Below are 25,843 nucleotides of genomic sequence, written 5' to 3' on the forward strand. Positions count from 1 at the left end.
ATAGGCGTCATTTGTGCTGCATGGGGACATGTCTCCACCATCATTTCGGAACAAAAGCCCATAACTCGGTTGAAGCTTAGAGGAAGAGCTGTTGTCTTTCAGTCAGAAGGTGGTGGGTTTAATTCCAGCCATGCCGTCATCATGTTGATTTATCCTAGTGCGTGTGCGGCTTATTATATGTGTTTATGTTCTCACTGGAGAAGACCTGTTAGAAATCCCACCCCGTAGCCTACACTCCTGTTACTGAGTTTTAGGTAGTAGCAAAACCTTTTTTACCGACACCATTTTTGACACTAATAAACATTTATATCTGGCTCTGAAGTGAAGTGTACTTCTTGCGCCAAATCCATCAATCAAAGTCAATCAGAGTGTATTTATTTAGCACAATATCACAAATGTTACTTACTTTTGTCTCAAGGCAGGGGCTTTACAGTTGAACACGATAACGCTGGAAATTCCCGGTGCTGTAAGCTTTTAAAATATACTGAAGAGAGTAGAGACACTTTGTGTACAACTTGACACAAAGCTTCCAAATGAAAGTGGTACTGGTCAGAGGAAGTGAAATAAAATATTAAAGCAACACGTGCACTTGTTGAAACGTTCACAGCAATTTAAAATACATTTCTTATAAATGTTGTCGTATCCACAGAATACAAGGCTACCAAGCAAAACAAGTTTCTCCAAGAAACACAGAAATTAATAAATATATAAATGTATGTGAAAATAAATTTAGAAATACATTAAATATATATAATGTGTGTTCTGTTTTATTCTCAACTTATATTTATTTATTTCCACATTTATTTATTTATTCATTCCTGTATTTATTTATGTTGTCTTGTGTTTATTTATTCCTGTATTTATTTTCACATGTATTTATTTATTCCTGTATTTATTGCTGCATTTATTTATTATTATATTTTATTATCCCTTTATTTATTCCTGTATTTATGTATTCATTTATTTTGTACTTATTTCATGTTCTCTCCTCCGTATACCCGTGTGCTCGTTGTGTGCATAAAGGTACACATTCAATTCAAATCACATCACAGCAAGATCTATAGTTGGGTTTTCATTATTTTAAAAACACATTGGTGGTCCAGAGGTTTATGCATTGGTTTTTCATGCAGGTGCTCGAGGTTTAACACCCAGGGAAGGGACATATTTGGTCTTCTGCTATGCTGATGTTAAATCTGGAGAAATGTCCCCACCACTAACAAAGTGAAGCCCATGATGTGCAGGCAGAATGTTAAAACTGGAGGTCATTAAAGCATATTGTTGTGAAGTCAGGAAAAACACGTGAAGAATCAGAAACAATTAACTATTCAAGAAACTTGGCACAGGACACATTAGTATTTGCAATAAAATGTTCTGATAATGTCAGCCGAGATAAAGGAAAGGGCAGTGTAGGCTGTACTATGTATGAAACTGGTACAATGAAGAGTTTTGGGAAAGAGACAGATCTGGAATTTATAACAACTGAAATTTGGGTAATATGGTTGTATCAAAAAATATAACTTTAACAATTATTGTGGAATACTTTTTTATTAGAGATATTAGAAGAAATTGCATATTTAGGGTTTTATCCGATTGCTTCAACACCCCCTTTCTGTACATTAATGGAAGATATACTACATTAAAGGTTAACATATACAAATATGAAAGGATGTATTCAAGATTTCAGAGTGGACCAATGAGGTGTAGAAATACACTGGATCCAGCTTTATTAGAGTAGGAAATAAGAAAAGCCCAGATTATATACTTTCTCTAAATAAATACTAGGCAAATCAAAATAAGTTAAAGTGCAAATTTTTCTTTTTATTCTGATTTCATTTTACAGCAGAAATTATGTAAAGCATTCAGAAGACATTTTCCACATATAAGGGCAATATTCAAAACACTTTGCATGGCCTCAGCAACAAAATATTCTTTTTAAAAACATCAACAATTTAGTGATGCTTGTGCATGCACGTTTGTAAAACAAAGTAAAAACTAGGCTACAAACAAGAAAAAAAAAGAGGAATGAAGGACTGAGATAGGCATGGAGAACACAACAGCAGGCAAGGTGGGAATACAGTAGGAAATGAGAGAGATAGAGAGGTGAAGAAGAGGAAGGCAAGGAGAGGTCTAGCCATAGATTATCAATAAGGGTCTACCATTCTTGCATGCAATGGGGTGTTTGGCCACTCCCTCTCAAAACAAGGCCTGAAAGGTTATACCATTCATATCTGGGCGGTCATGAGTACAGACGCCGTCTCTGCACGTGTCTACCAGCTGTTTACTATGGCAATATTTCTTTATTTTATTTTTTACTACTACTCTACATACTATTTTTACAGTCACCATCCTCTCCCAAAACATGAACACACTATTGATGAATTAGCTGCAATCTGTGTGTCTAGTTTCATGTGTGTGTAATTTCTTTGTGTCTGTTGAAAAGCTCAAGCATTTTGATGTTGGTGTTTGTGTGTGTTTGTGTGTGTGTGTATTTGGCTGTGTGTGCATATATATATATATATATATATATATATATATATATATATATATGTATAAAGGAGTCCAAAGCAGTGTTCTTTGTGGCTTGAGTTGTGCTGATGTGAGAGGAGGGGACGTTTAAGAGGTGCGATACAGTAACATGAACGATCCTGACAGCGCCGTCCTAACCAAGGCTGTCTCTCAGTATAAGGAAAATTCAGAAAACATGTGAAACACACATAAAAGAGATAGCCCAATTGTAAATTGTTCAATATACTATCTCTTAAAACTTTTTATAATTAAGAAATCGAGGTGTTACGTGGCCTATTTTCCTTTAAGAATTATCTATAGCAAGAATCTTGTGCGTTTAAGACAACAACATGTATATAAATAGAAATATCCCTTTTTCACTTGCTTTTATTTTAGAGTATAATCAAACTAAATCCTATAAAATACGGGATTTGGAGATTCTTTTTTTCCTTGTAGAAAAAAGTGATGCAAACACAGCTCGGATGAGGCAAACATCATCTGCTGCTTCCCAAAATAAGACTAATTTGAACATTTGTTGATACTAAATTAGAGAATGAACAACTGGAGTATTCCTAACATACACAAATATGTACACATACATATGCATAGACAAATGTACACAGTCGTGGTACAACTCTGTGCAGGCCATCATCACACTCCACACACCATCTCCCTGTTCTTCAACCCTGAGTAAAATCTAAGGGACAGATTTAAATGTTCCCAAAGACATAAGCACAGAGAGAAAGTGTGTGGCATATTTGTGTGGGATTGTGTACCTTTGTGTACTGTATGTATGTGTTTACGTGTGTGCATATCTGTGTGAGTGAAAGACAAAGAAAGAAAGTGACAGCTATTTCTATCCTCTGGAGAACTGCTGGGTTATGCTTTTGTTTAAATGCTGCGAAAAGGTTTTTTTAACGAAAGACAGACAAAGTAAGTCCCTGCAAGAAAACACATCTTCCTCCCAACAACGACACAGAGATCTTGAATGGACTTAGTGCCTTTCACACACAGAAGCTGAATCTATGGTTTTCTTGTTCTAATACTGCAAAATTGACAGACAAGTGGGGGCATAAAGTGATACTGTAATTACTGATTTGACTCATAAAGCAACACAAAGCATCAATCAGGCCATGAGCGTTCATTCATACCACTTACAAATTAGAGCTTCTAACTTAGACTCGGATCAAGTTTAACACTGTCATTTTTTAACACACAGTTTAGGAAAATAAACAGGTAACTGGCAACCTTTTGGAGGACATACAATAGATATTTCCTGATATTAGCTTGCACTTTTCTGTTAAATCGAGCAGGCACTTTCTAAACAGAGCTTTCCAGAAGTCTAAAGTACACGTGGTATCATAATGGCAGTGACAATGAATAAAACAGAAAAATAAACAAATGATATGTAAAAAAAGGGGAGGGGAAGAGACATTCTGTTTGAAGATGGAAAGCTTTGACTGGAGGCCAGGCTGGACCCGCTGTAGGTGTGAGTAATGGTCTTAATAAAAGCTAGTATGTTGCTGAAGCACAACCACATTGTAAAGAATGTAGCACCCTCTTCACCATTCATTGCATTCATAGTAAAACCACCAAAATCACCATTAATAACATTTTCATACTTGCATCATCTTCGTCTACACAAACCTCTGAGCTTGTCTATGCTTGAGCTACTACTAGATCTCTTCTACTGTTTATTGTCTGTGTGTGTGTGTTGCCTCTGTGGATCTTACTGATATCTTTTGGGTGTTGGTTTCCCCAACGTAACATATTGTTAGGCAAAAATAGCATTCATAATAATTGGCACTACTGGCAAAAAGGGTTTAATTTTTGCTAGCCAAGAAAGAAAAAGCACAAAGTGTAAATGTTTTTGTCTGAAATCTCATTGTTTCAGCTAACTTTGTTTTCCCACTTATATTTCTAACATTAGATTTTTCAGTAGCATGCTTTAACAAAATGTTCTTTTCAGTAACACTTATACTGGATACTCTTAAAGTGAAGCAGTTAAAATCCTCTCACAGTCCAGAGCCACTAACATGTTCTTTTTGCTGTTTCTTAAATCTCATGCACATTACTCCGTTTGTATTATCTACATTATTTACAAGCAATACAGCCATCCTGTGTACCCAGGCCTCTGTCTTAAGTTCTCATTATGGGAGTAAAATAATTTATAATCTTAAATACAGTCCTCTTATGAAAAAGTTTCAGGGTCCTCGTATCCCCTTACCTCGTCAGTTTATATACAGGAATATGCAATAGTCCAAAATATGGATTTGATCGCCCATATGGGCTAATATGGGGACCAATGCCCTGTATAGGGGCAGGTATAGGACCCATGTCCTGTACAGAGCAAGCATAGAGACCTCTCAGAGTCAAGAAGTCAAGGCAATGGTATGTGACTCTCTCCTCAAACCACACTTAGGATTTAGAGGTTCACGCAAAGAACAAACTAACAGAGACATTTAACCATTGGAACATGTCATATTTTACCACACAAAGGGGGAAAAACCAGCCTCAAGCTGAACCACTCTTGAGCCAATTAAATAAATAATCAGACCCTTAAATAAATAAAGACTTTTTTTTTTTTAAAGCACCCAAAATAAGTCATTTGTCCTTACACAGTTCACATTACACAGGGCAAGGATAAGTTGATGAGGACGTAAGTGAGACACAACTACACATAGAAATACAAAAGAAACAACACTAAAGCAGTTTGGCAAGCATGCAGGAGCTCGTGGCTCAAACACATGCATTGAATTGAACAAACACGGACACACCACGTCAGGCGAGCAAAGTGCTGCCTCTGAGAACGACTCCATACAAAGTCCATGTAACAAATTAAGACATCGTTATTCAGACCCCGACCCTTATCTAACAATGCCCCTCTTACATTCAAGTGCAGTTCCTCCCCTTTTGATCGGGCGACTGATTAATAGGTTTGTAAGCCTGTGAGTCAGAATGGTTGGTGATATTTGTGAGATACTGAATCCGCAGAATGATTCACCTCTATAGTTCTTCACGATGATGGAGAGGAGGAATAAGCGGAAAAATCTTGCATGCAAATGCAACATAGAAGTGAGTTTTTTGGTTTATGTTTTTCTTATTCTTTCATGGATTTCTGTTTGGGTACAAAACGCAAAAGGTTTCGTATATTTTCAGCATGTTAAAGTAGCCTTTATCTTGAGCCAGCCATTCTCCGTCGCCGGAGCACGTTCCAGACGCCGCCGTGAGCGCAGGGATGTCTTCGCCAGACGCTTCCTCTCCGCGTTCTCTCGTCTGACTCGTCGACTTGCTCTTGCAAAGAAACATACTCATGAAGAGTGCAAAGAATGCCATGAGGTTAATGTGATGGCCTCCCAGTGAAACTGTGGAGGAGGATCAGTGCTGTGGGCGGAGCCAGGTCCCTGGGCTCCACCCAGCAGTCTGTCTGTCCGAGCTGCCATGATGGACACCTATCCTGTCCTCAGTCTGTCTGGGAAGAGTCTTTCCCCTCTTTAGAGAAGAGGGAGAGAGAGTGAGAGAGGACAAGGGAGGAGAAGAATGGAAAGGGGAAGGAGGGGGAGTTGGGGAGGACAGAAGAAAGGAAAAAGGGGGGAAGATGGAGGGGAGGGTTTATAGATTGCTCACAGGCTGAGGGGGGTGTGTGGGGGGACTGACGGTGGGCTCTCAGGACCCCTGGCCTTTCTCTGCTCTCTGGCCCTGGGGGGGGGGGGGGGGGGGGGGAAACAAACACACATTAGAGATACACTCAGAGAAATGTGTGTGTGTGTATTTTCTTTTAACTTTAATACCGAAAGGCCAAACTCAGAGCAACAGGAAACGTTATTCAGCGTGTAAATCCCGCTCAGCACACACACACCCTCCATCCTGTAAACCTCCCCACCCATCAAGGCACAAATAGAAAAAGACTGGCAGGCCAAGCAAGACACTTAAAGTCCCCTAGTGATGTCAGTCAGAACATGCCCCCGTATGCAAGAATCGCTCCTCTAGCTATCTGTCAATCATGCAAGCATCATTCAGCAGACCTTGGAGAGACAGTGAGAGAGAAAGAGAGACAGGAAGGGAAGAAGAGAGAGAGAGAGAGAGAGAGCGAGAGAGAGAGAGAGCGAGAGAGCTAGAAGGATGACAATCCAGGATCTCCTCTCCCTCTCCCTCTGCTGACATGCAAACAGGCATCAGCCACCGGGAGAGAGGGGAAGAGAGAAGAGAGAGAGAAGACTCACCCGCTTCAGAGGCCTATCGTCCATCAAGGGGCTTCACAGGAACAGTAAAACAACACCAACTATTAGCACCAATGTAGATGTGCGACATTGGGCTGTAAGAGTGTGTTTGGGGATGTGTGTGCAGTGGTGTTGGAGGGTGTGTGGGGGGCTTGGTGTCTCACCTGTGGCGGCATCGGAGCAGGAATCTCAGGATCTTGCGAGCAGCTTGGTTCTGTTTTTTCGTGAGGAGGCTGCTGTGGGCAAAGACACACGAGTAAGAAGAGGCCTTTGTGTAGAGCCATCCCTTGAGTGTGTGTGAGAGAGAGAGTGGAGTACCCAAGGGAGTGTCTATAGGAGCGGTAGTATTGCTGGATGAGGACCGCTGCTCTACGACTCTGTTGGAACTTCCTCTGCTCATGGAAACTCCGGAAACGACTCTGGATCAGGATGGCTGCCAGGGTCATCCTCTTATAAAGTGCATACTGAGAGAGAAGACACAAGCAGAGAGGTCAAAAGAACATTAGCAGTGTAATCCTGAATACTATGTATGATACACTGAATTGATGTCGTAATTTGTTCTAATAGTATTTTTTCATTTGAGCCTACATTAATGGAGCTGTTAATGTCTGGTTCTCTGATGTGTTGTTGCTGTAAACTCTTACCTGCTTGTATCTCTTATAGCAGCGCTGAATCACTGCTGCAATCTCTTTGCGTTGTTCCTGAATGGGACCCTTCGGGGAATGACATTAAAAGTATTTATAAACATCATACATGTTCATCGTAAGCTTTTTCAAATGATTGTGATTCATGAAAGACAAGCATTTAAAGGGAAGAACTAATACCAAAACCAGGACAACATACCATTTTAAAATCTAACAAACTGTACTTTTCCAAGGGCCATAAGTACCTTGTGTTTTCTGAGGGAGTGCAGAGCATGCCTGATGGTCTCGTACAGCTCCCCCTGCTCTGCCTCGGTCATGGCTAGACAGGAGCCAGTTTTTAACCTCTCTTCTTTCATAGCTGCACAGAGGAAGGAGGTCCAGTCAAAGGAAGAGGACAGGGCTAGCCTAGCCTGAGGATCCTCTGGCCCTGAGAGAGGGTTTGGTTTGGGGCTCGGAGTCTGGGACTTGGAGTTCAGAAACCTGGAGGAAACAGAGAGCAAAGAAAAGCTTTTATTATTCATAAATATTTCACGAGTTGGGTGAAGGGAATACGGCGAAATCAGGAATACTTTGGCTCACCTCTCCACCTCACTGAGGTAACCAGACAGTAACCGGACATCACTGCTGATCCCCCCCTTCCCGGAGTCTGTTTCTGTCTCCATCGCCTCCTGCTTAAGCCTTCCAGCTGAAGCCTCCATGATGTGATCGGCTAGCATCGTAATGTCCATCTGCAAGACACACGGAGCAGGCGTTAGCTACACATTTCGACATGTATTTGAATGCCTAAAATAACAACATTCAACTCTCTGTATTTAAAGGTTTAAGATAATGACGTACAGGTTATTCTTAATTTTTTTACCACACAACTTTAGTCCAAGCATTATCAACATCATTTGATCTTTTAAACTTTCCATTGTATGGGTTACCTTGTTTGCATATCATGTGTTCATACAAAACATATGGCTGTTAGGCCGGATTCTTCATCAAACCACTAATGTTTTTTATAATTTAACACACCATATATCCTCTCTTCATGAGCTTCTTTGTTATGCCAAACAGATTCATTATAAAATACACAGCTACATGTCTTTCCCTGGTGGCTAATTATCTTACAGTTGGCAAAACCAAACGGCATCCCTTTTTTGGTAAGTCTATTTCTAGTTGTGTTGGATAAACAAGCACTACATCTGGCTAAATCCAAACTAAAAGCCTTTTTGTCTTTATCCTTTTTTGGCTTAACTCAGTGTTGTACTGCTACTAAGTGTGAATCTTTTCATTTCATTTAAGGTGTATACAGCACTATCTTCTTGTTCAGTAGCTTCAGTGGGAATTCAGTGTCTGTGCCCTTCTGTCCTTTCTTGTAAATCAATGCACTTGATCATTTGCAGGAGTCAGTGTCTGCTTTTGTGGGAGTAACTTAGAGGTGAACCTGCACCAGGCGCCCTTTTCATGATAAGAACTTTAATGTGAAAAGTTTTAGTAAAGTAAGTCATTTTACTTGATGTATGTTCAGGTTTGTTGCCAAATGTAATCTTACCCTTCTTGGGCACTTTCCTGAGGTTTTGTCATTTCAGTTTAACCTATTGAGGTATCATGGAGTTTTCCTCTTTTCATATTGAGGGTCAAAGTTTGGAGAGACTTGTTTTGATATATTTTTAATGGATTTCTTCATGTATTTTATTACAAACATGGCATACATGCAAGTATGTCAACATGTTCTATCCTATACAGTACAAAAAGTTCATTTTTGAGGGACAAAATCAAAAGTGCCCCTCACACTCTGCTCCCCCTACCTGCAAGTCCTCTGTGTGATCCTGATAGGTCAGCAGCTCTGTCTCCTCCCCCCTGTCGGACAGCACTCTTTGGCGCAGGTGAATGGCCAGCCGCTCTTTTCCCAGGATCCTCCTGGCAAGGCTACGCTGCCCCAGAGACTGTCTCAGACTCCACCTGGTGCCCCCTCCAGACCCCCCTATCCTGGCCTGCAGGTGGGGGAGTGGAGCGCTGTGGAGCTGAGGCCGGTCGGGGCTGGAGCCGGCAGGAGGCGCGTTCTGACAGCTGAGGTTGGAGGGTTGTGGGAGGGGAGTTTGTGGGGTGTTGGGGAGGAGAGAGCGTTGAGTGTTAGGACTAGGGGACGAGTTGAGGAGGGAGGTGAGGGTGGTGTTGCCCTGGGGTGAGTTAGCGAGCTGTTGCTGGGTGTCGGGGCTGGGTTTGAGTCTCTTGGCTGGAGGTGGGCCTCCCTGTTCTCCCTTTTGGGCTCTGTGTCCTGTTTGGCCCCAGCTCTGGTTCTGGTTGTCTGGCTGGCTATCGGTCCTGGGTCTCCTCAGCTCTGGGGAAACAAAGATAGTTGGAAATAAGAGCAAGTGGCTGGTGACAGACAAGTGGCTGGTGACATACATGCTATAAGTTCAGCTCACCCAGAACAATTAAATCTTTTTTTTGCCACTTACATTTTGAAATAGCTAGTAATGGTGATCATTGTCAGTTTTCAATTTGAGAGAGGTGTGTAGAATATACAAAGACTCTGCTTCAAGCTTAGAAATGGTCTCACAAATAACCCTTAAAAATGGTCAAACTGTTGTTTTTAACTGCAATTACTTTGTGAGCTTTAAAGGGCTTTGCAGGCTGAGTTTGTACCTATGGACAGGGTCAGGCCGGCCTGGTTACACAGGGCTATTTTCTGTGTTTTGGTGAACTGAACCTTTAAAATCAGACAACTTCTTCCTTGATGGATTTAAATTAAAAAAAAATAGCAAGCATTCCCACCTGAGTTAGGGTTTGGGGTAGGGCTGTTGCTTATGCCACTGCTCTGTGACTCTCCTCTCCACCTGTCCATCCAGGTGTCAGCCGGCTGGCCCTGAGCTTGAGGAGTTAGTTGCAGCTGCTCTAAGAGCTCAGCCAATCGAGTGTGGCCCCGCGATCGGGCGATGTTGAGCGGCAGGCGTCCCAGCGAATCAGGAATAGCCAGAGCTCTTGGGTCCCATTGGTAAAGCACCAAGGCTGCCTCGGTGTGACCAAGAGCACATGCCCACATCTGAGGAGGACAAAGGAAAACACAGATCACACACAGGCACGGAACAGAAGGACACACTCCAAACACCATTGAGAAATATTGATTACTCACCAGTGGAGTACAGGAGAAGTGGTCTACGTTGAGAGGATCCACCTCGAGCTCGAGGTCAATACTGTCAGCATGCTTTGTGCTGCGGAGCGAGACAACAAAGGTGAAATAACCTGACCCAGTCTGTGTGCTCACAATTGAGTGTCATGTTTGTGTGTCACTCACCGCCAGCGAATGAGAGTCTGAATGAGCCCTGCGTAGCCCTGAGCTGCAGCCAAATGCAGTAAGGTCATTCCTCTGGAGTTCTTGCTGTGGACGAGCTGATTGGATGAAGCCCAGCACGGCTGGGACATCATCTTCTCACAAACCACCACAACACGACCCTCGAATGAACCTTGATCGGTAGAAATCTGGAGAAAGAAAGGGTTTTCATGACTTTAATCAGCAACATTTTGCTGACTGTCACCCCTGCCAAGGAGGGTTTTTTGGAATAGTTTTGTTTGTTTGACTGTCAACAGGATTATGGCAAAACTACTGACCCAAATCTTGGAACTTGGTGTTAGGGAGTAGCATGGATCAAGCCCGAACCCATTACATTTTGGAGCGGATCCAAATTACAGGGCAGTTACATGCAATATTGTTCACTAAATGCAACAACCTTGGCGGAGTTTTGCACTCTCTGAGTGCCTTTCTACTTATGAATGTTTTCCAAGGTGTTAAACATTGTTGGGTTTTACAAAGAAAGAGTGTTCAACGATTTTGCAGACCCTCCGACATTTTGAGAGCATGAGTGAAGCATACTAAAACATGCCAACATGGAGTTATAGGAATAACACTTTCAGGGGGGTGACCTGGTAAAAACACCATTTGTAATAAATAAAATCCAGTACATAAGCCCTGAAACAAATTCACGTATTATTCGTCTTAGTATATATTACTTTTCAAATTATTTAAAGTAAAATGATGTCAGAAAATCTCAACTCCCTGAATCTAAAGTCGTCAGAGCTTTTGTTCTTAGTATGTTTGTCTAAGGAACTCAAACATTAAAGGTTTTAATTAAACATTTATGACTGAAAAAAAGTTTTGTTTAACCTTGTTTACTTGTACTGCCTGCTGGATACTGTGTAAGATCACCAATACAGAAAGGAACATTTCACCTAAGCTACAAATCACTTCTTCTCTGCCTTACTTGAGACTGCTGATCGGTGGCCCCTCCTCCCCCCACTCCTCCGCCCTTGGTTGCCATGGTTTCTGAGTTGGGATTCTGATTGGATATCTCAGCCATCCTCTGTTCCATCTGCTCCAGTCGCTCCAGGATGGACATCCTGAACTGGGTATCTACAGGAATGAAGGGGGGTCACATAGAGCTGTTAGCATTGGCCACTTGTTTGTTGTATTCAAGCAGACACATTTGATGTTTTAGTAAATCCTACTTAAAGCAGCTATAAGCTTTTCTTTGAAGGACTTAATATTGCAGAATAAATCAGAGTTGAAATCCAATAAATCTCCATTACCAACAATGGGGACTTGGTAGCCAGGGAAACTGTGTGTGTGTATGTAACAAAGTGTACATCTAACAACAAATATGTTTTTAATGCTGTGTGAGTGTGACCCTTTGTTTCAATGCTGCTGCAGTATTGCTGCAGTGCACATTATGTCATCCCACCTGCTGCTCTCTCACTCTGTCTCTCTATTTTTCTCTCTTTTTTCTCCTCCTCTCATTTCACTCCTATTTTTCTTTCTTTCTGTCTGCAGCACACCAAATAAGCTGAAAGGGTGGAGCCATGAGAGGAACATGGAGACTCAGGCTCCTCCCTCTACACTCTGCCAATCAGGAAAGGAGTAGAGGTTTCTGGAAAAACTGATTTTTCAAAAACAATCCTCTTTTTAACACAAAAGAAGCTGCTTTTGAACCCATCTGCAAACAAGTAAACACAAAAATACAGATGCATAAAAACACAGATACATCCACAAAAAGGTCAAGGAAATTGGATGTTTGTTGGATTTTTGTTTACCCAGCATGGGCTGCTTTTTGCATGTAATGCTTTCAGATTGGATTTCTCTGTGGTGAATAACTTAAATAACTGGTATAATACAATATCAAAAGGAAGTTGGTAAACATTTATTTTTAAATGAGGCAATTAAATAGGGATGCAATGGTAATTGTTGAATTTTGTATATGTTTGTCAAATGTCTGCTTAACAGGCTTTCAATTTACTTTTACTGCCTCTTCATGCAACTTTCCATTTTATAATTCCCTTTTCCACATGCCATTATGCTATTTGAGACTAGATGCTGCAGGGCTCATGTCATGATAAAGAGAAATACAAGAAAGTGGACTGGAACCCTGGGAATTCCTTTAAAGGTAATCTTGGGATTTAATTAAAACATGAATGTATCTGTCATTGTCAAGAGCATACAATCTTCACTAATAGTTTTTTAAAATGCAAATTGAATTATTTCATTAACTGTTTTCATGTGTATTAATTAAGTAAATTGATTATAATTAGCCAGTAAAAATAAGCGCATAAGTATTCTGGTGACACATCCAGCTATAAAGGATCACTTAAAAATACAAATCAAGCCGCTTTTCAAAGTTTGCTTGATGTTTATTTGTAGCTATACTGGGGAGCTGTGGATCTCCTGGCCAGCGTTCACTCTATGGTTAAGTCCCCCCCCCCCCCCCCCCCCCCTTATCTGCTTAATAATACAAATAAACAAGGCTCTGCACAGGCTCTCAATACTGACCAACCACAGTCAAGTGATATCACAAAACTCTGATAACAGAGGACTGCATTGCCAGTAGTGGTGTTACATTCCAATAAATGTTACTTAACTTTGTTACTTGCACATTAAAAGCTCCCAATATGTCCACATCCATGAGAAATGTGTTTGATTCGCTCTACTTCTGTTCTTTGTTAAAGTTAACTTAAAAATAATTTACTTTACACACTTTTAACAGATGTCCCACATAAGGAAACCTTCATTAAGTAACAGGACCGTATGACACAGAGCATATCCTGTAGTTAAGCTGATCAACAACATGTCTGTGCCTATAGGCCTGTTATTATCTGGGCCTCTACATTAGCCCCCCTTCAGTTGTCACTGAGTTCAGTGAGCTGTTCCCTGCTGCTGGTGCTGAAAGTGAACAGGTCAACATGTAAAGCTGAACCAGCTTCTAATCTAGATCCTCAGGTCTGCAACATAAAAAAAACAAACATCTAGCATGCAAACAACGTGAGGACTTGTGGCATTTCTTCCCTCCCTTTGTGTTACATCAACAGTTGTAACATGTTCTCCACATGTAGTACTACACATATTTGAACTGAAACGTGAAATGCAAAAGTAGGCTAGTTACAGACCTGTAAAGCCAGCATTTAGACAACAGGCACATTCATGTCCAACTACAACAGCATGACAATAAACCTCAACCCAGAAACAGCACGCTAATAAAAGGGACGCATGTTTTAAGTTAAAATTAGTTAAAAATATCAAATAATCTACGAACCCAAACAGCGAGTCTCTCTATCTGCTGCTCTCTGTTCCTGCTTCTGCTCAACCCCGTTAGTTTGAAGCGTGCGACTCACACATTGCTACTCCGATCGAGCAAAACACAACTAAGTGCAGCGAGGGAGGGAGGGAATAAAAAAGAGAGGGAGAGAAAGAGAGATGGGGGGAGGGAGAGAGTTTTCCACGTTGTCTCGCAGACACGCTTCAAATCCACCCGCCAGACTGCGAGCTGCAGGAGGCTCGGTCGTCATCGGTACAACAATACAAGCTAAACTGGAGCAATGACATGTGACAAAGTCAAGCGCTGACGCATTTTTGCTTATTTAGCTCTGTCTATTTTAGAAAAAGACTTTGATGTATATTTAAGGACAAACAAAGGGCTTCAGGAAAAGCGCACTTTTAGGTCTCACTGACTGTCAGAGTCTATATTTAGCGTGTTTGAGGCAGCACAGCACACAACGCTTTGGCATTGAAGTGGACCACGGTTGTGCCATGATGTCCTTGCCCTTCACTCCAGCTCTCAGCCCGCTGTGACTGTACAGCCGCAGTGCCGCATTGCGCAACGCAGAGACGGGGGCGAACACAGAGTAACCCAGGACATGCCTCGCTGTTTCCGAGCCGCAATTGCATCGGGAGATATATTTGCACACAGAAGCTACCCCCCCCCCCCCCCCCCCCCCCCCTCCTGGCGCTGTGCACATTATATATGCAACCGATCCCCCCCAGAGCTGAGTCAAAGAACATTTATTTGCCCTCTAACAGAGTGTTTTAATTTGATTCAATTCTTTATAGAAAGACATCTATAGATCTAAGAAGAATCGATCCTTCAGCTTTCTTTCTAACATGCACACGCTCACAATGGACTCCATAATAAATGATTTGACCGTAAGAACTCCAAAAGGACACAGCTTTAAGCTCTTATGAACAATAAAATATGCAGTGTACATGCAAACCAGAAAAATAACAGGTGTTAAAACTGTTTAGGAGCTTATGTTCCTTTTTATCTGCATGCAAGTTGAGGGTGACAGCAGAAAAAAAGCTGCAGCTCTGGCACAGAGGAATATACAATTCAGCCAAATACCACACAGCCATGACAAAATACACGGTCAGTAAATCTGTCGCCTGACAAACGGAGGCAGTCATGGATGGAGCTGACAAAAGAGAGCAGCAGAGTGACACACAGGCACACACACACACAGGCACACAAGCACACACACACACACACACACACACACACACACACACACACACACACACACACACACACACACACACACACACACACACACACACACACACACACACACACACACACACACACACACACACACACACACACACACACACACACACAGTTTTTTTTTGTTTTCCACAGGTTTTGGCCCAGAAAAGTCCTAAACATAGCAACATAAAAAAAACAGATGCAGAGGGCAGGGTCTCTGCAGACACTGCATCTCTCATGAGTGATGTTTGTTTAAGTCTATACATTGTTTATACACATTGTAACTTTTCAGGGTAAAAATAAAAAATCAAGTGAGTGGACCTATCATGCTATATTTGAATAATATAGTGTAGGACCATACCTATATAAGGCATATTTATACTTTTTATTTTTCAAAATACCAAACAGATCATGCATTTTAGCCATTCCTCATTTCGCTCAATTTAACACTGTCTTTTCATGGGCTGATTCTGTGAGAACAGCACCATCTACAGGTCTGGCATATGTACTACAGCGTCTCCAGCGCTTTCGAACGGCAATGTCCGTGGTTGTCTCCTCCTGATTGGTGGAGTTGGCCAAATAGCCGTAGCGCCACTTCTTTGACGTCATAGACGTGTTCAAATCTGGATCAGTCTGTATCCGTTGCAGCCCCTTTTTTAGAGATTTGGGTATGGAGGAAAATAGAGAGGGTTGTGTTTTCTGACACTCGGTGAGTTCCCTGGGACACCGGTGACACATATTCATGTATAAAAGACGTACAAAAGTGCATTTTGCATGATAGGACACCTTTAAAGATAAAGTATGTTTAAAGTCAAAGTGAATCAAACACACTCCAGGCATACAGTAAAACAGCTCTGTAAAAGTCACATTTTTAATGGTAGAAGCTCTTTTTTCTTTAATACAATAAAAGTTTGACACAAACGGATGCTCTCACCATCGAGGGACAGCCAGTCGTGCTGAGAAGATGGCAGGGCAGGAAGGTCACGGGCCTTGTATTCAAACACCACAGAGGAAGAGATGACCTCACCACCCATAGCTACCTGCAGCATCACCAGTCCTGTGTCATGGGCTGGAAACAAACGTAAAATCAAATACGGTATTCATTTAATATCACTGACTGACTGTGGAGACAGATCGCTTTTTAAGGAATAATTTCAGTATGCTAACCGTTACACACTGTGAATGTGTAATTTTGCTTTGCCCATGTCTGCCTGCAACATTTGCCTACGGTTTCCCCTGATCAAACGTAATGTAGTACGAAGTGACTCATGCATCACTTACTATACCATCCAAAAAAAACATCTCCGAGCAGAGCTGCATATATTTTGTACCTGACAGACAGTGTCTCTCAAATATATTTTTTGTATTGTTCTTATCTTGTATAAAAAGCACTGCAGATAAAGGTGTGCAGCTGGCATGGTTAAACTCTTTCTTAGAACACTGAATAAAGCCTGCTGGAAACGGCTTATTATAGGGATTAGAAGGATGAGGGTGCGGAAAAGGTTTACTTTGAACAAGTGCAAAATCCCAAAAGCTGGGACCGATGGCCCCGGCAGAACTTTAAATAGGAAGAAGCACAATTTTACTTTATTATCTCATCTGGCTTTGATTGTTAAATGTAGCAGCTAGGTGGTAGTCCTACTGTTGTGTATTTGTTTCACCCTCTGCTGAGTGCAATGACGAATGAAACACCAATGAAAGAGGAAATCTCTGCTGAGTGATGATCTCTCTCAGAATGATCTACGACAAACAGTTAGCACGCTTTTCTTTTGTAACTGACTGACTGACCTTAGAGATAAGAGTTGCAGCTAGTTGTGTTGTGTGTGACTGTGTCCGAACAGTACACAGGTGTGTTACCTGGGCAGTAGCAGCGCAGCACCCCGGGCTGGATGAGGGCAGCAGGGACGCTGATGTGGTCGAACAGACAGCTGTACTCACTGCTCGACTCCAACCATGGACCTGTGATCAGCACCTTTACTCCGCCCTGTGGCACACAAGCAGAGCCTTAGTCTCTCACAGTCTGCGTGAGAATCTGACACATCACGGCATGAATTAAAGATATCAGATATCCTGATTCCATCCATCTTTTGCGAAAACATACCTCAGAGACACAGTGGCCTATTTTTTGTTTTCTATTACATGAATCTAAATTCATAGCTATTTATAATTGCCACATTTACAAGGTGGTTGTTATTTTGCTAATGACAAATCTATGAGTCTGAAAGGCCTGGTAGCAGCCCCTAGAGGCTGCGCTGCTCCTCACAGCCAAGTTGTTTTGAACCATCTAAACACTGCCATGTGTTTTCTCTAGTGGAGCTAAAAATAAAACGTAAACAACATATTCTACCCAAAAATGTTCAGTCATGAAGTGAGCATACAAAAACAAAAACATGTTTGATTGAAAGCCATTTACCAGCATTTGGTAGGTTTATTTAAGTTCAAAATATGAAGCCAATGTGTTGCTTTTTTAGGAGACTAAACACTGTGGAATAATCAGTATGATGTAAAAGTGATGATCCTGAAAGAAAGTTGCACAAAATAAGAGCTGAACATATGCACATGTTGGAGGTGATTAATACAATTCCTTAAAAATAATATTTCTTTTGAAAATGATGTTGGTAAGATGTTGTGTTTCCGCACGTTTCATCATGATTCAGTGACATAACTTGTGTGGGAGATATTATAAGTGCAACATGGGTAAATTAATGAAGCCACCCAGGGTAATCAGTGTAATATTGAAATTTCATCAGCTGAGTCTGAAACATTCTGAGTCCTTAATGACCACACAGCCAGGCTGGCGGTCTCAGTACAAACTGTGAGTGTGATTTCAGCGTTTAACATCAGTGCAAGCCACCGTCAATCATGGGGTGGAGCGACTGATTTTCCTGCAGGGAACAATGATGAATAAATAATGAAAGATAATCATGTTGGGTTTACCAACCTCTGGATAAGACCACTCTGGGGAGTAGTCTGTCACACCAAACAGCCTCCCAGTCTCCTGCAGCAGCCCCAGAGCCCCCTGCTGCACCTCGGAGCCCTGCAGGTGGGCTGCTGCTGAGCCCTGCTCCTCCCCCGCTGCCCCCTCCTGGGGCATCAGGACCCCGGTCACAGCTGCCGCCACACCACCTCCAGCCCCCTCCACTGAGATGAAGTCATTGATGAGATCAGAGAACTGGCTACCAAAGGAAGCCTCGAATCCCTCCAGACTGATGGCCGCCCCTGCCCCAGCTGTTGTAGCTGACCCCCCCCCACCCTGCTGAGGAAGAGAAGAGCTGTAGAGCGCCCCCTCCATGCTCACACCAGCAGCTATAGACTGAGGACTGGCCCCCACTGAACTGCTGGTCCCTGACAAGCTAACACCATTACAGAGATGTCCCCTCCCTCCTCCACCTCCCCCGCCCTCCTCTCCTCGGCCATTGTCATCTGTAGGTTGCAGGTAGTGCTCGGTGTCAACGCTCGTGTAGGCCTCGTGAGGATCCCCGGGCTTGAGTAGCAGCTCCCCTCCGTTCTCAGAAGCCTTATCCAAGCCCCCGACCTCTCGATGCCCCCTGCCGCCTGACTGGTCCACGTTTGTTTCCTGTGGCGTCAGAGGAAAGGAGCCCACCGCCGCTCTGTGTCCGTTCCTCCCACACAGGCCCTGCTGGTCTGGGCTGGCTTGGTGGAGGTTTGCATGCGGGTCTCCGTTGGTTACCGGAGTGTCTGTCGGTACGGTGGGCAGGCTGATGTAAGCCTGGGCCTCGTCTGACTCCTGCCCTGCCTCTGTGCCGTTGGTCTGCAGCTGGCCTGTCGGCGGGGAGCCCTGGAGGAAGAGGCCTGGGGACGGGTGGTGGGAGATCTGGGTTAGACTCGGGACACAGGCTGATGACATCACAGCACTGAAGTCCATCTGCTCCAGGGTGGTGCTGGGGCTGAGGCCGGTCCCTTCCCCTACGTAGCTACTCTGGGGGGCCATTGGCGGGTCCAGGGGAGCAGGTTCTGTCTTGATGTTGTTGACGAGGGCCTGGTTGTAGACAAAGCTGTTAGGGGAGCAGTGGAGACCTCCATCGTCACCGTTACACCCCTCAGCCTTCCCTCCGCCTCCTCCGTACGTCTGGCCCTGCTTGGGATTGTTAAGGAAGCAGTCGGGGTCAAAGGTCATGGTTGTCTCAGGAAGGCTGACTCCTGCAGTGGTGTCTAAAGAGCTGGAGAGAACCAACTCTCCCGCCTCTCCTAAGCCCACGCCACCCGGAAACGAAGCGAACCTCTGGTTTTCGGGGGCAACAGCCAATAGGATGTTGGCGGTGGTGCTCTCATGGGCGGATCCCAGCAGGTGGGTGTGGCCAGTGGAGTACACCGAATCCCCAGTCAGCGTGGTGACCTCAGACATGAACACAGCAGTGCTCTGTGACAAGCCGGCCCCGATGGCGAGGGCGGGGCTATCAGCCATGTCGCTGGTGATTGACAGTGGTGAGCTCTGGGTGGTGTCTGGGACCTCCAACTGGTTGGTGGAGGTGGATGAGGACACTTCCATGCTGCTCTGTGGGAGGAGCGAGGGTTTGGTTATCCTGCCATTCCTCCTCTCCCCTCCACCCGCTCTGCTCCTCCCCCCTCCCCCCGGACTGGGCTCTGTCTGGCCCTCTGACACATCGCTGTTCTGGACCTCCGTGCCATCTGCTTCCTCGGCTCTCTGTCCTGCAGCTACGCCCGTTCCCACTGCCGCTCCACCTCCTGCTGCTGCCCCCGACTCCTGCTTGGATGAGATGATGCGCTGCTTGACACTGGAACATTTCTGATGCAGGCTGCTGCCAGCACCTGTTAGAAAAGATATTCAAGCAAAGGAAACAGAATTAAAGATAATGCATTTCATTTTCTGTCCTTTCATTTGCTAAGCTCAATCCTTATAGTAACGTTGCATTACCTCACAAACCTTTGACAGTGTGTAATGGCGCCCTCCAGTGTTAAGAATGTAAACTGGAGACTGAGCTCTTGAATACTTTAAAACACAGCTTGAGATGCTTGAGTTTTGAAAAAACGTATATAACTTATATAACACATATACATACATATACATGTATAATATTAAATACATTTTAATTCTAACATCTGAGGGATTTCCTGGTTTTAAAAAAGATGTATTCATTTATATTTCTGGGATTTAGCTCTTACATCTTATACAGACAAAACAAACAGTTCAGAGATCTAATGGCCGTAAACGCCCCTCTAACCTCAGAAAGATCAAGACAGCATACAAGAAATAAGTTCTAGGAAATGAAAAAAAGCAGAGAGTTGTTGTTTTGTGAACAAATTGGGACTGACAGAAGATCGAGAGGGAATATGATTCAGTGGGGAAATTGAGGAGTGAGGTGCTACTTAAGTCAACAAGCCACTTAGTTTCGGGCAGCTGTCCTTATTTGGCCTTCCAAACCAGATCAAAAGATGGATGAGATGAGGTAAGTGTGTGTGTGCATGTGTGTATCTCCTCCCTGATGCTCATTTATGAATAATACATGCTGTATATTTCTGGCACCTCTGTCTTCTTTCCCTCTATCCCTCCTTTTTTGGGGGGTGTTTATGTGTCTGCCTCTAGGTGGCAGCATGGTGCTGAATGTGAACAACCGAAAACAAAAAATCGAAATCTCTATATAGCCTGGCTGAGTGGTATACATGTCTTTGTGTTGGGTGGATTGTCATTGGACAAGGTTGTTTACTATAACTACTAGTAACTACAAGTAAATAAGACCCCCGTTAAAACCCAAAACACCCTTATGCAAGTCCAGTTGTTGCATTTTGGCATACTGATTAATCTCTGATCTGCCAATATCTCAATTAGAGGTTTGAGCTTAATTAACACTGCCAAGATTTGATCATTTTTCCTTGATGCGATTTGAGAAATGTTATGTTATCTTGTTTGAGCTGATAAAAACACTGTTTGTCTCCTGTGATAAATAACGGCATGGCTCCAGACCAATTCTGCTGCCAAGTTGTTTACAAAGCTTAAAATCAAGCCAGTGAACCAAAAATATCTGTGTTTTAGATTTACCACACTGGTTTTTCACTGATTAATTTGGAGACTTACTGTACCGTGACAGGTGGTATTTTTTATTGACCCAAGGTGACTCATGTCCTCATGTTTGAGAAGTGCGAGGGCTGAAACATGAGAGTAGGAGGCTGGCGAGAAGAGCTAACTCACACATGGGTTTGAGCTGTCCAATGAGCTCCTCCTTGCTCCACTTGGCCCACTCCTTCCTGTCTGTGTTGATGGAGCAGAGGACAGGACCACATGGCTTCCCGCTGTCGTCCACTGCCGGTACATTCAGGTAGTGCACCAGCACAATGTCTGGGTTCTACATCACAGACACACACACACACACAGACACACACACACAGACAGACACACACACACACACACACACACACACACACACACACACACACACACACACACACACACACACACACACACACACACACACACACACACACACACACACACACACATACACACACACACACACACATACACACACACACACACACACACACACACACACACACACACACCCACACACACACACAGAGGGAAACAGGCACGCACATGGTGTTAGTTATACACTGCCTTTATTCATTCATTCATTGTCATGTTCTTTCCAACATATGGGAGGGAGAGAATAACACAATAGATTCTATTTACCGAGGGAGGGGGATATGGAGAAGGGAAATGGGAGAATACGTGGAGGTCAGGGAAGAGGTTGGACATAGCGTGTCAGATAAGATTCTTTCACCTGCCCATAAAAGATTTAACAGCTCGAGTCCACTCATCACTCTCTCTCTGACCCTGCAGAGGATGCAAAAGTGTCCACATGTGTGTATGTGTGTGCGTGATGTATATACAGAGAGAGAGACAAAAAAGAGGGAGAGCGGTTTTCACTATACTGCAGGCCACCAGTAGACCTATGGAATTTCTACCCCATGAATGATTCAACAGGTGCTTTCACGTGCATCTATGTGTGTGTGTGTGTGTGTGTGTGTGTGTGTGTGTGTGTGTGTGTGTGTGTGTGTGTGTGTGTGTTTGTGTGTGTGTGTGTGTGTGTGTGTGTGTGTGTGTGTGTGTGTGTGTGGGTGTGGGTGTGGGTGTGTGTGTGTGTGTGTGTGTGTGTGTGTGTGTGTGTGTGTGTGTGTGTGTGTGTGTGTGTGTGTGTGTGTGTGTGTGGGTGTGTGGGTGTGTGTTTGTGTGCGTGCGAAAGAGAAAGAAGCTCCTCTTGATGAAAGATTCAGTAGACAGACTCAGGTGAGGGGGAGGACCTGCTGAGGTGGAACACTTTTCTCTCCAAAAGAGGATGGCACAGTGGGCTGCTACAGCACCACACTGTGCTCAACAGCAGTCACGGACTGATTTATGATCATATTCACACTGATGTGTTTTGATATCGGAGCAAAGAGCAGAAAATGGCACTTTGGAGATAAAGCAAACAAATTTCCCTTCGTAATTTCAGACTGCGGGAATCAAACTAGTTGGGCATGCGGAAAAGAGGGAAATATATTGGGAGAGGGCATAATCAATTTAAGGCCGGTGGCTGGAATGTCCTTGTACATTTCATGTGACAAATTATGCAGGGAACTCTGCCGCGGAATACATAAATATGTGTGCATTTCCATATTTTAAATGAACATTGCAGGGTATTCAATATTTTCTTTGAAATGAACAGAGAGAGAGAGGAAGAGAGAGGCAGTGTAAATGTAAATGCATTTTTTAAGATTCATCATGTAACCTGTCATCTGAAGATGATGAGGTCTGGGTGACCATGTCTTGCATGACCAATAGAGGGAGAGACATGTGTGCGTGCGAGTGTGTATGTGTGTGCTGTATTTCACATGAGCAGTAGAGTGAGTCCAACATCTCTATGAAAAACAACATGCCTTCACACACAGGGGACACCTGTGCATGTGTGTGTTGGTGTGTGTGTTGTTTGTAGCTCCAGGGTGTTTTCTTGGAGAGGACCACATATTGAGGAGCACAGGAGTCCTTGATGCTCATTGTAAGTATAGAGAGTCAGGGTTTAGAAACCACACTGCGCTCTGGAAGTCAACTTCTGGTCAACTTCTGGCAAACAAATGCTTTTATTATTCTGCACAGTGTGTTCCTATCATAAAAAGCAACCTATAGGCCTGACGTGCTCTTGGTACATTCTCGTGGTCCAAGAGTGTTTACTCCAAACTGCCAAACAACATCCAGTTTTATTATGACCCAAGCCTTGTGATTGTATTTTCACTAAAGTCTGGACCATTAATTTAGAGGAGGATGTTTATTGCTGGTTTATGGTTAAGCTTAGTGTTCTGTTTCGGAAATGGACAGTTTAAAAGACGAAACTTGGTGTAACACTGGTAATATATACTCTGGTTGCACAGCTTTGTGTAGAATAGGAAATAAAGCCCAAGCATAGCTGAAATAAATGTAACAAGGCTGTCACAGTGTAACAAGGCTGTCACAGTGTTACGGGAAATACCTGAAATACCTGAAAATACATGACGACGTGTCACAACTCTATAAATAATGTTGAAGTCTTGTTCTAGTATGTGTATGAATGTGCGAGCAAAGGCAAGGTGGGGAAAGGGGGGCTTACCTGCAGCAGCCAATAGCATCTACGATGGAAGGTGGGGATGATGGAGGAGTGGACGTAGCAGCCATACAGACACTAGAGAGAGGAGAGGAGGGGAGATCGCAGGGGGTAAGGAGAAAAGCAAAAGGGAGGAAGCAAGACAAAAAGTGAAAAGGAGGAGAGTAGGAGAGGACAATAAGTGAGAGAACAGGAGAGGAGAACTCAGGTTATACCCACTTAGGCTGTATTGATTGCGGTGCTAAAACTAAATTGCAAACATGCTGTATGCGTTTCTTCCTAATGTCTTTTCTAAAATACCATAAATCTGATTTTGACAATTACAGCACAAGAGATTGGGAAATGTACTGCCTCAGCAAGATGAGACACAACCCACTTGGGATTCACAAAAAAGTCACACTGTCGTCAGCGCACAGACACTGCAAGAGAGATCAGAAACAGTGGAGGGGACAAAGGAGAGGAGGCGAAAGCGAGGAAAGCACAGTGTCAAGGTGGACAAGATGAAGAGGAAGTTCAGAAGGGATTCCATCCAGCAGAGGATGCTTGCATACATAAAAAAAAGTAGTGTATAAGGCTGTGTGAGTCTGAAAATAGACCACATTTATGATTACATAGTGTTTATATTTTTGTGATGCAGTATGAAATGATTTGATAGCAATGCCAGTACTGTAACGAAGTTTCTGAACCAACACCATCAGCAAAATGCATATAAACGTGAATAACTTGAAGAGAAAACCCACTTCAAATCATGCAAACTATCCCTTTTCCTTTTTAGCTGAATTCGGATTTTAAAAGTAAATATCTTATTTAAAGACAAGTACACAAGACAACGAGTCTAACCAAGCATTTAAAGTGCACCTATCATGCTATTGTTAGGTCTCAGATATATAAAAATATATAAAAACATGTCTATGATGTGTTTTGCTCAAAATACAAAACAGATCATGCATTTTAGACATCCCTCATACCCCTCTATTCCAGCCCTGTTTAGAGAAACGCAGATGTTGGGTCCTTAGCCTGAAAAAGGTGGTCTACTCTAATGGATAGTGAGGTGGGCTGAAGATCGGAAGGTTGTGAGTTCAAATCCCGCCAGGAAGACCGCCACTAATGCGCCCTTGAGTAAGGCACTTAGCCCTTACTTACTCCAGGGAAAATGTCCCTGTAATCGGTAATTGTAAATCGCTTTGGATAAAAGCGTCAACTAAATGTAATGTAAAAAAAGAGGAGGCGGAGCTAATGCTTGATCAGAATTCTACCGGAGATAAAGTTAAATTCTGCTGTGATAAAACGCCATCCTGTTCTAAACCACATCAAAGATAATTTATGAAACAGTATGGAGCTCAAATGCTTTTTTCTCTTGCGGGTTTACCACAAGGTGAGTTACTTTTTTTATTTCCTGCTTTTTAAACACATGTGCTCTCCAGTACAGTGTTAGCGATGATTGCTAATGTAAACAAATACCATATTACGTCCAAAACACGTCAGGCATTGTTTCTGATAGCAACTCTCTGTGGGTCCACCATCCGAAATTACGTAATATCGGCAGCAAATCTGTATCCGCTCGTTGTACCCCCGTTTTTAAAAGATGTGGGTGGAGGAAAAGAGAGTGAGTTCCCCGATGCACCGGGGACAAATATTTATGTATAAAATACATCAAAAAGTATATTTGGCATGATAGGTCCCCTTTAAAATCAGGCTGCATTTATCTGCAAGTTCTTTTTATTATGCGCTTACAGAATTGAGGTTCGATTATTGAATAATAATTGGTAATAATGAAGCGTGTGTTTGTTGTGTCTGACAGGGGGAGGATGAAATGACGAAAGAAGGACCTTCTCACTGCCACTTTTTCACATGCATTGAAGTCAAGGCTCACACAAAAACACACTCAGACACACACACACACACACACACACACACACACACACACACACACACACACACACACACACACACACACACACACACACACACACACACACACACACACACACACACACACACACACGTGTGTAAAAACAGAATTGCACACAGAGATGCTCTGCAATCAGGCTGTACTATAATCAACACTTACAACTTGTCCTGTTTTCTGT

The 25,843-nt window shown here is 43.1% G+C and overlaps 1 protein-coding gene across 1 annotated transcript in view; it reads right to left on the reverse strand.

The window, feature by feature from the left end:
* Positions 1-1,797: 1,797 nt before the first annotated feature.
* The window catches only part of LOC307039343 (calmodulin-binding transcription activator 1-like), a 54,754-nt gene continuing 30,708 nt past the window's right edge, over positions 1,798-25,843 (reverse strand). Inside the window, 17 exon segments of the mRNA XM_079681305.1 lie at positions 1,798-6,204; positions 6,729-6,759; positions 6,890-6,961; positions 7,044-7,189; positions 7,370-7,438; positions 7,615-7,849; positions 7,949-8,097; positions 9,163-9,695; positions 10,133-10,400; positions 10,491-10,569; positions 10,653-10,837; positions 11,617-11,765; positions 16,094-16,228; positions 17,017-17,143; positions 18,101-19,950; positions 21,329-21,482; positions 23,760-23,831. Of these exon segments, the coding sequence (XP_079537431.1) occupies positions 6,172-6,204; positions 6,729-6,759; positions 6,890-6,961; positions 7,044-7,189; positions 7,370-7,438; positions 7,615-7,849; positions 7,949-8,097; positions 9,163-9,695; positions 10,133-10,400; positions 10,491-10,569; positions 10,653-10,837; positions 11,617-11,765; positions 16,094-16,228; positions 17,017-17,143; positions 18,101-19,950; positions 21,329-21,482; positions 23,760-23,831 (4,287 nt within the window). The 3' untranslated portion in view covers positions 1,798-6,171.

This window comes from Notothenia rossii (genome assembly GCF_949606895.1).
Source record: "Notothenia rossii genome assembly, chromosome: 5".
Lineage (NCBI taxonomy): Eukaryota > Metazoa > Chordata > Actinopteri > Perciformes > Nototheniidae > Notothenia > Notothenia rossii.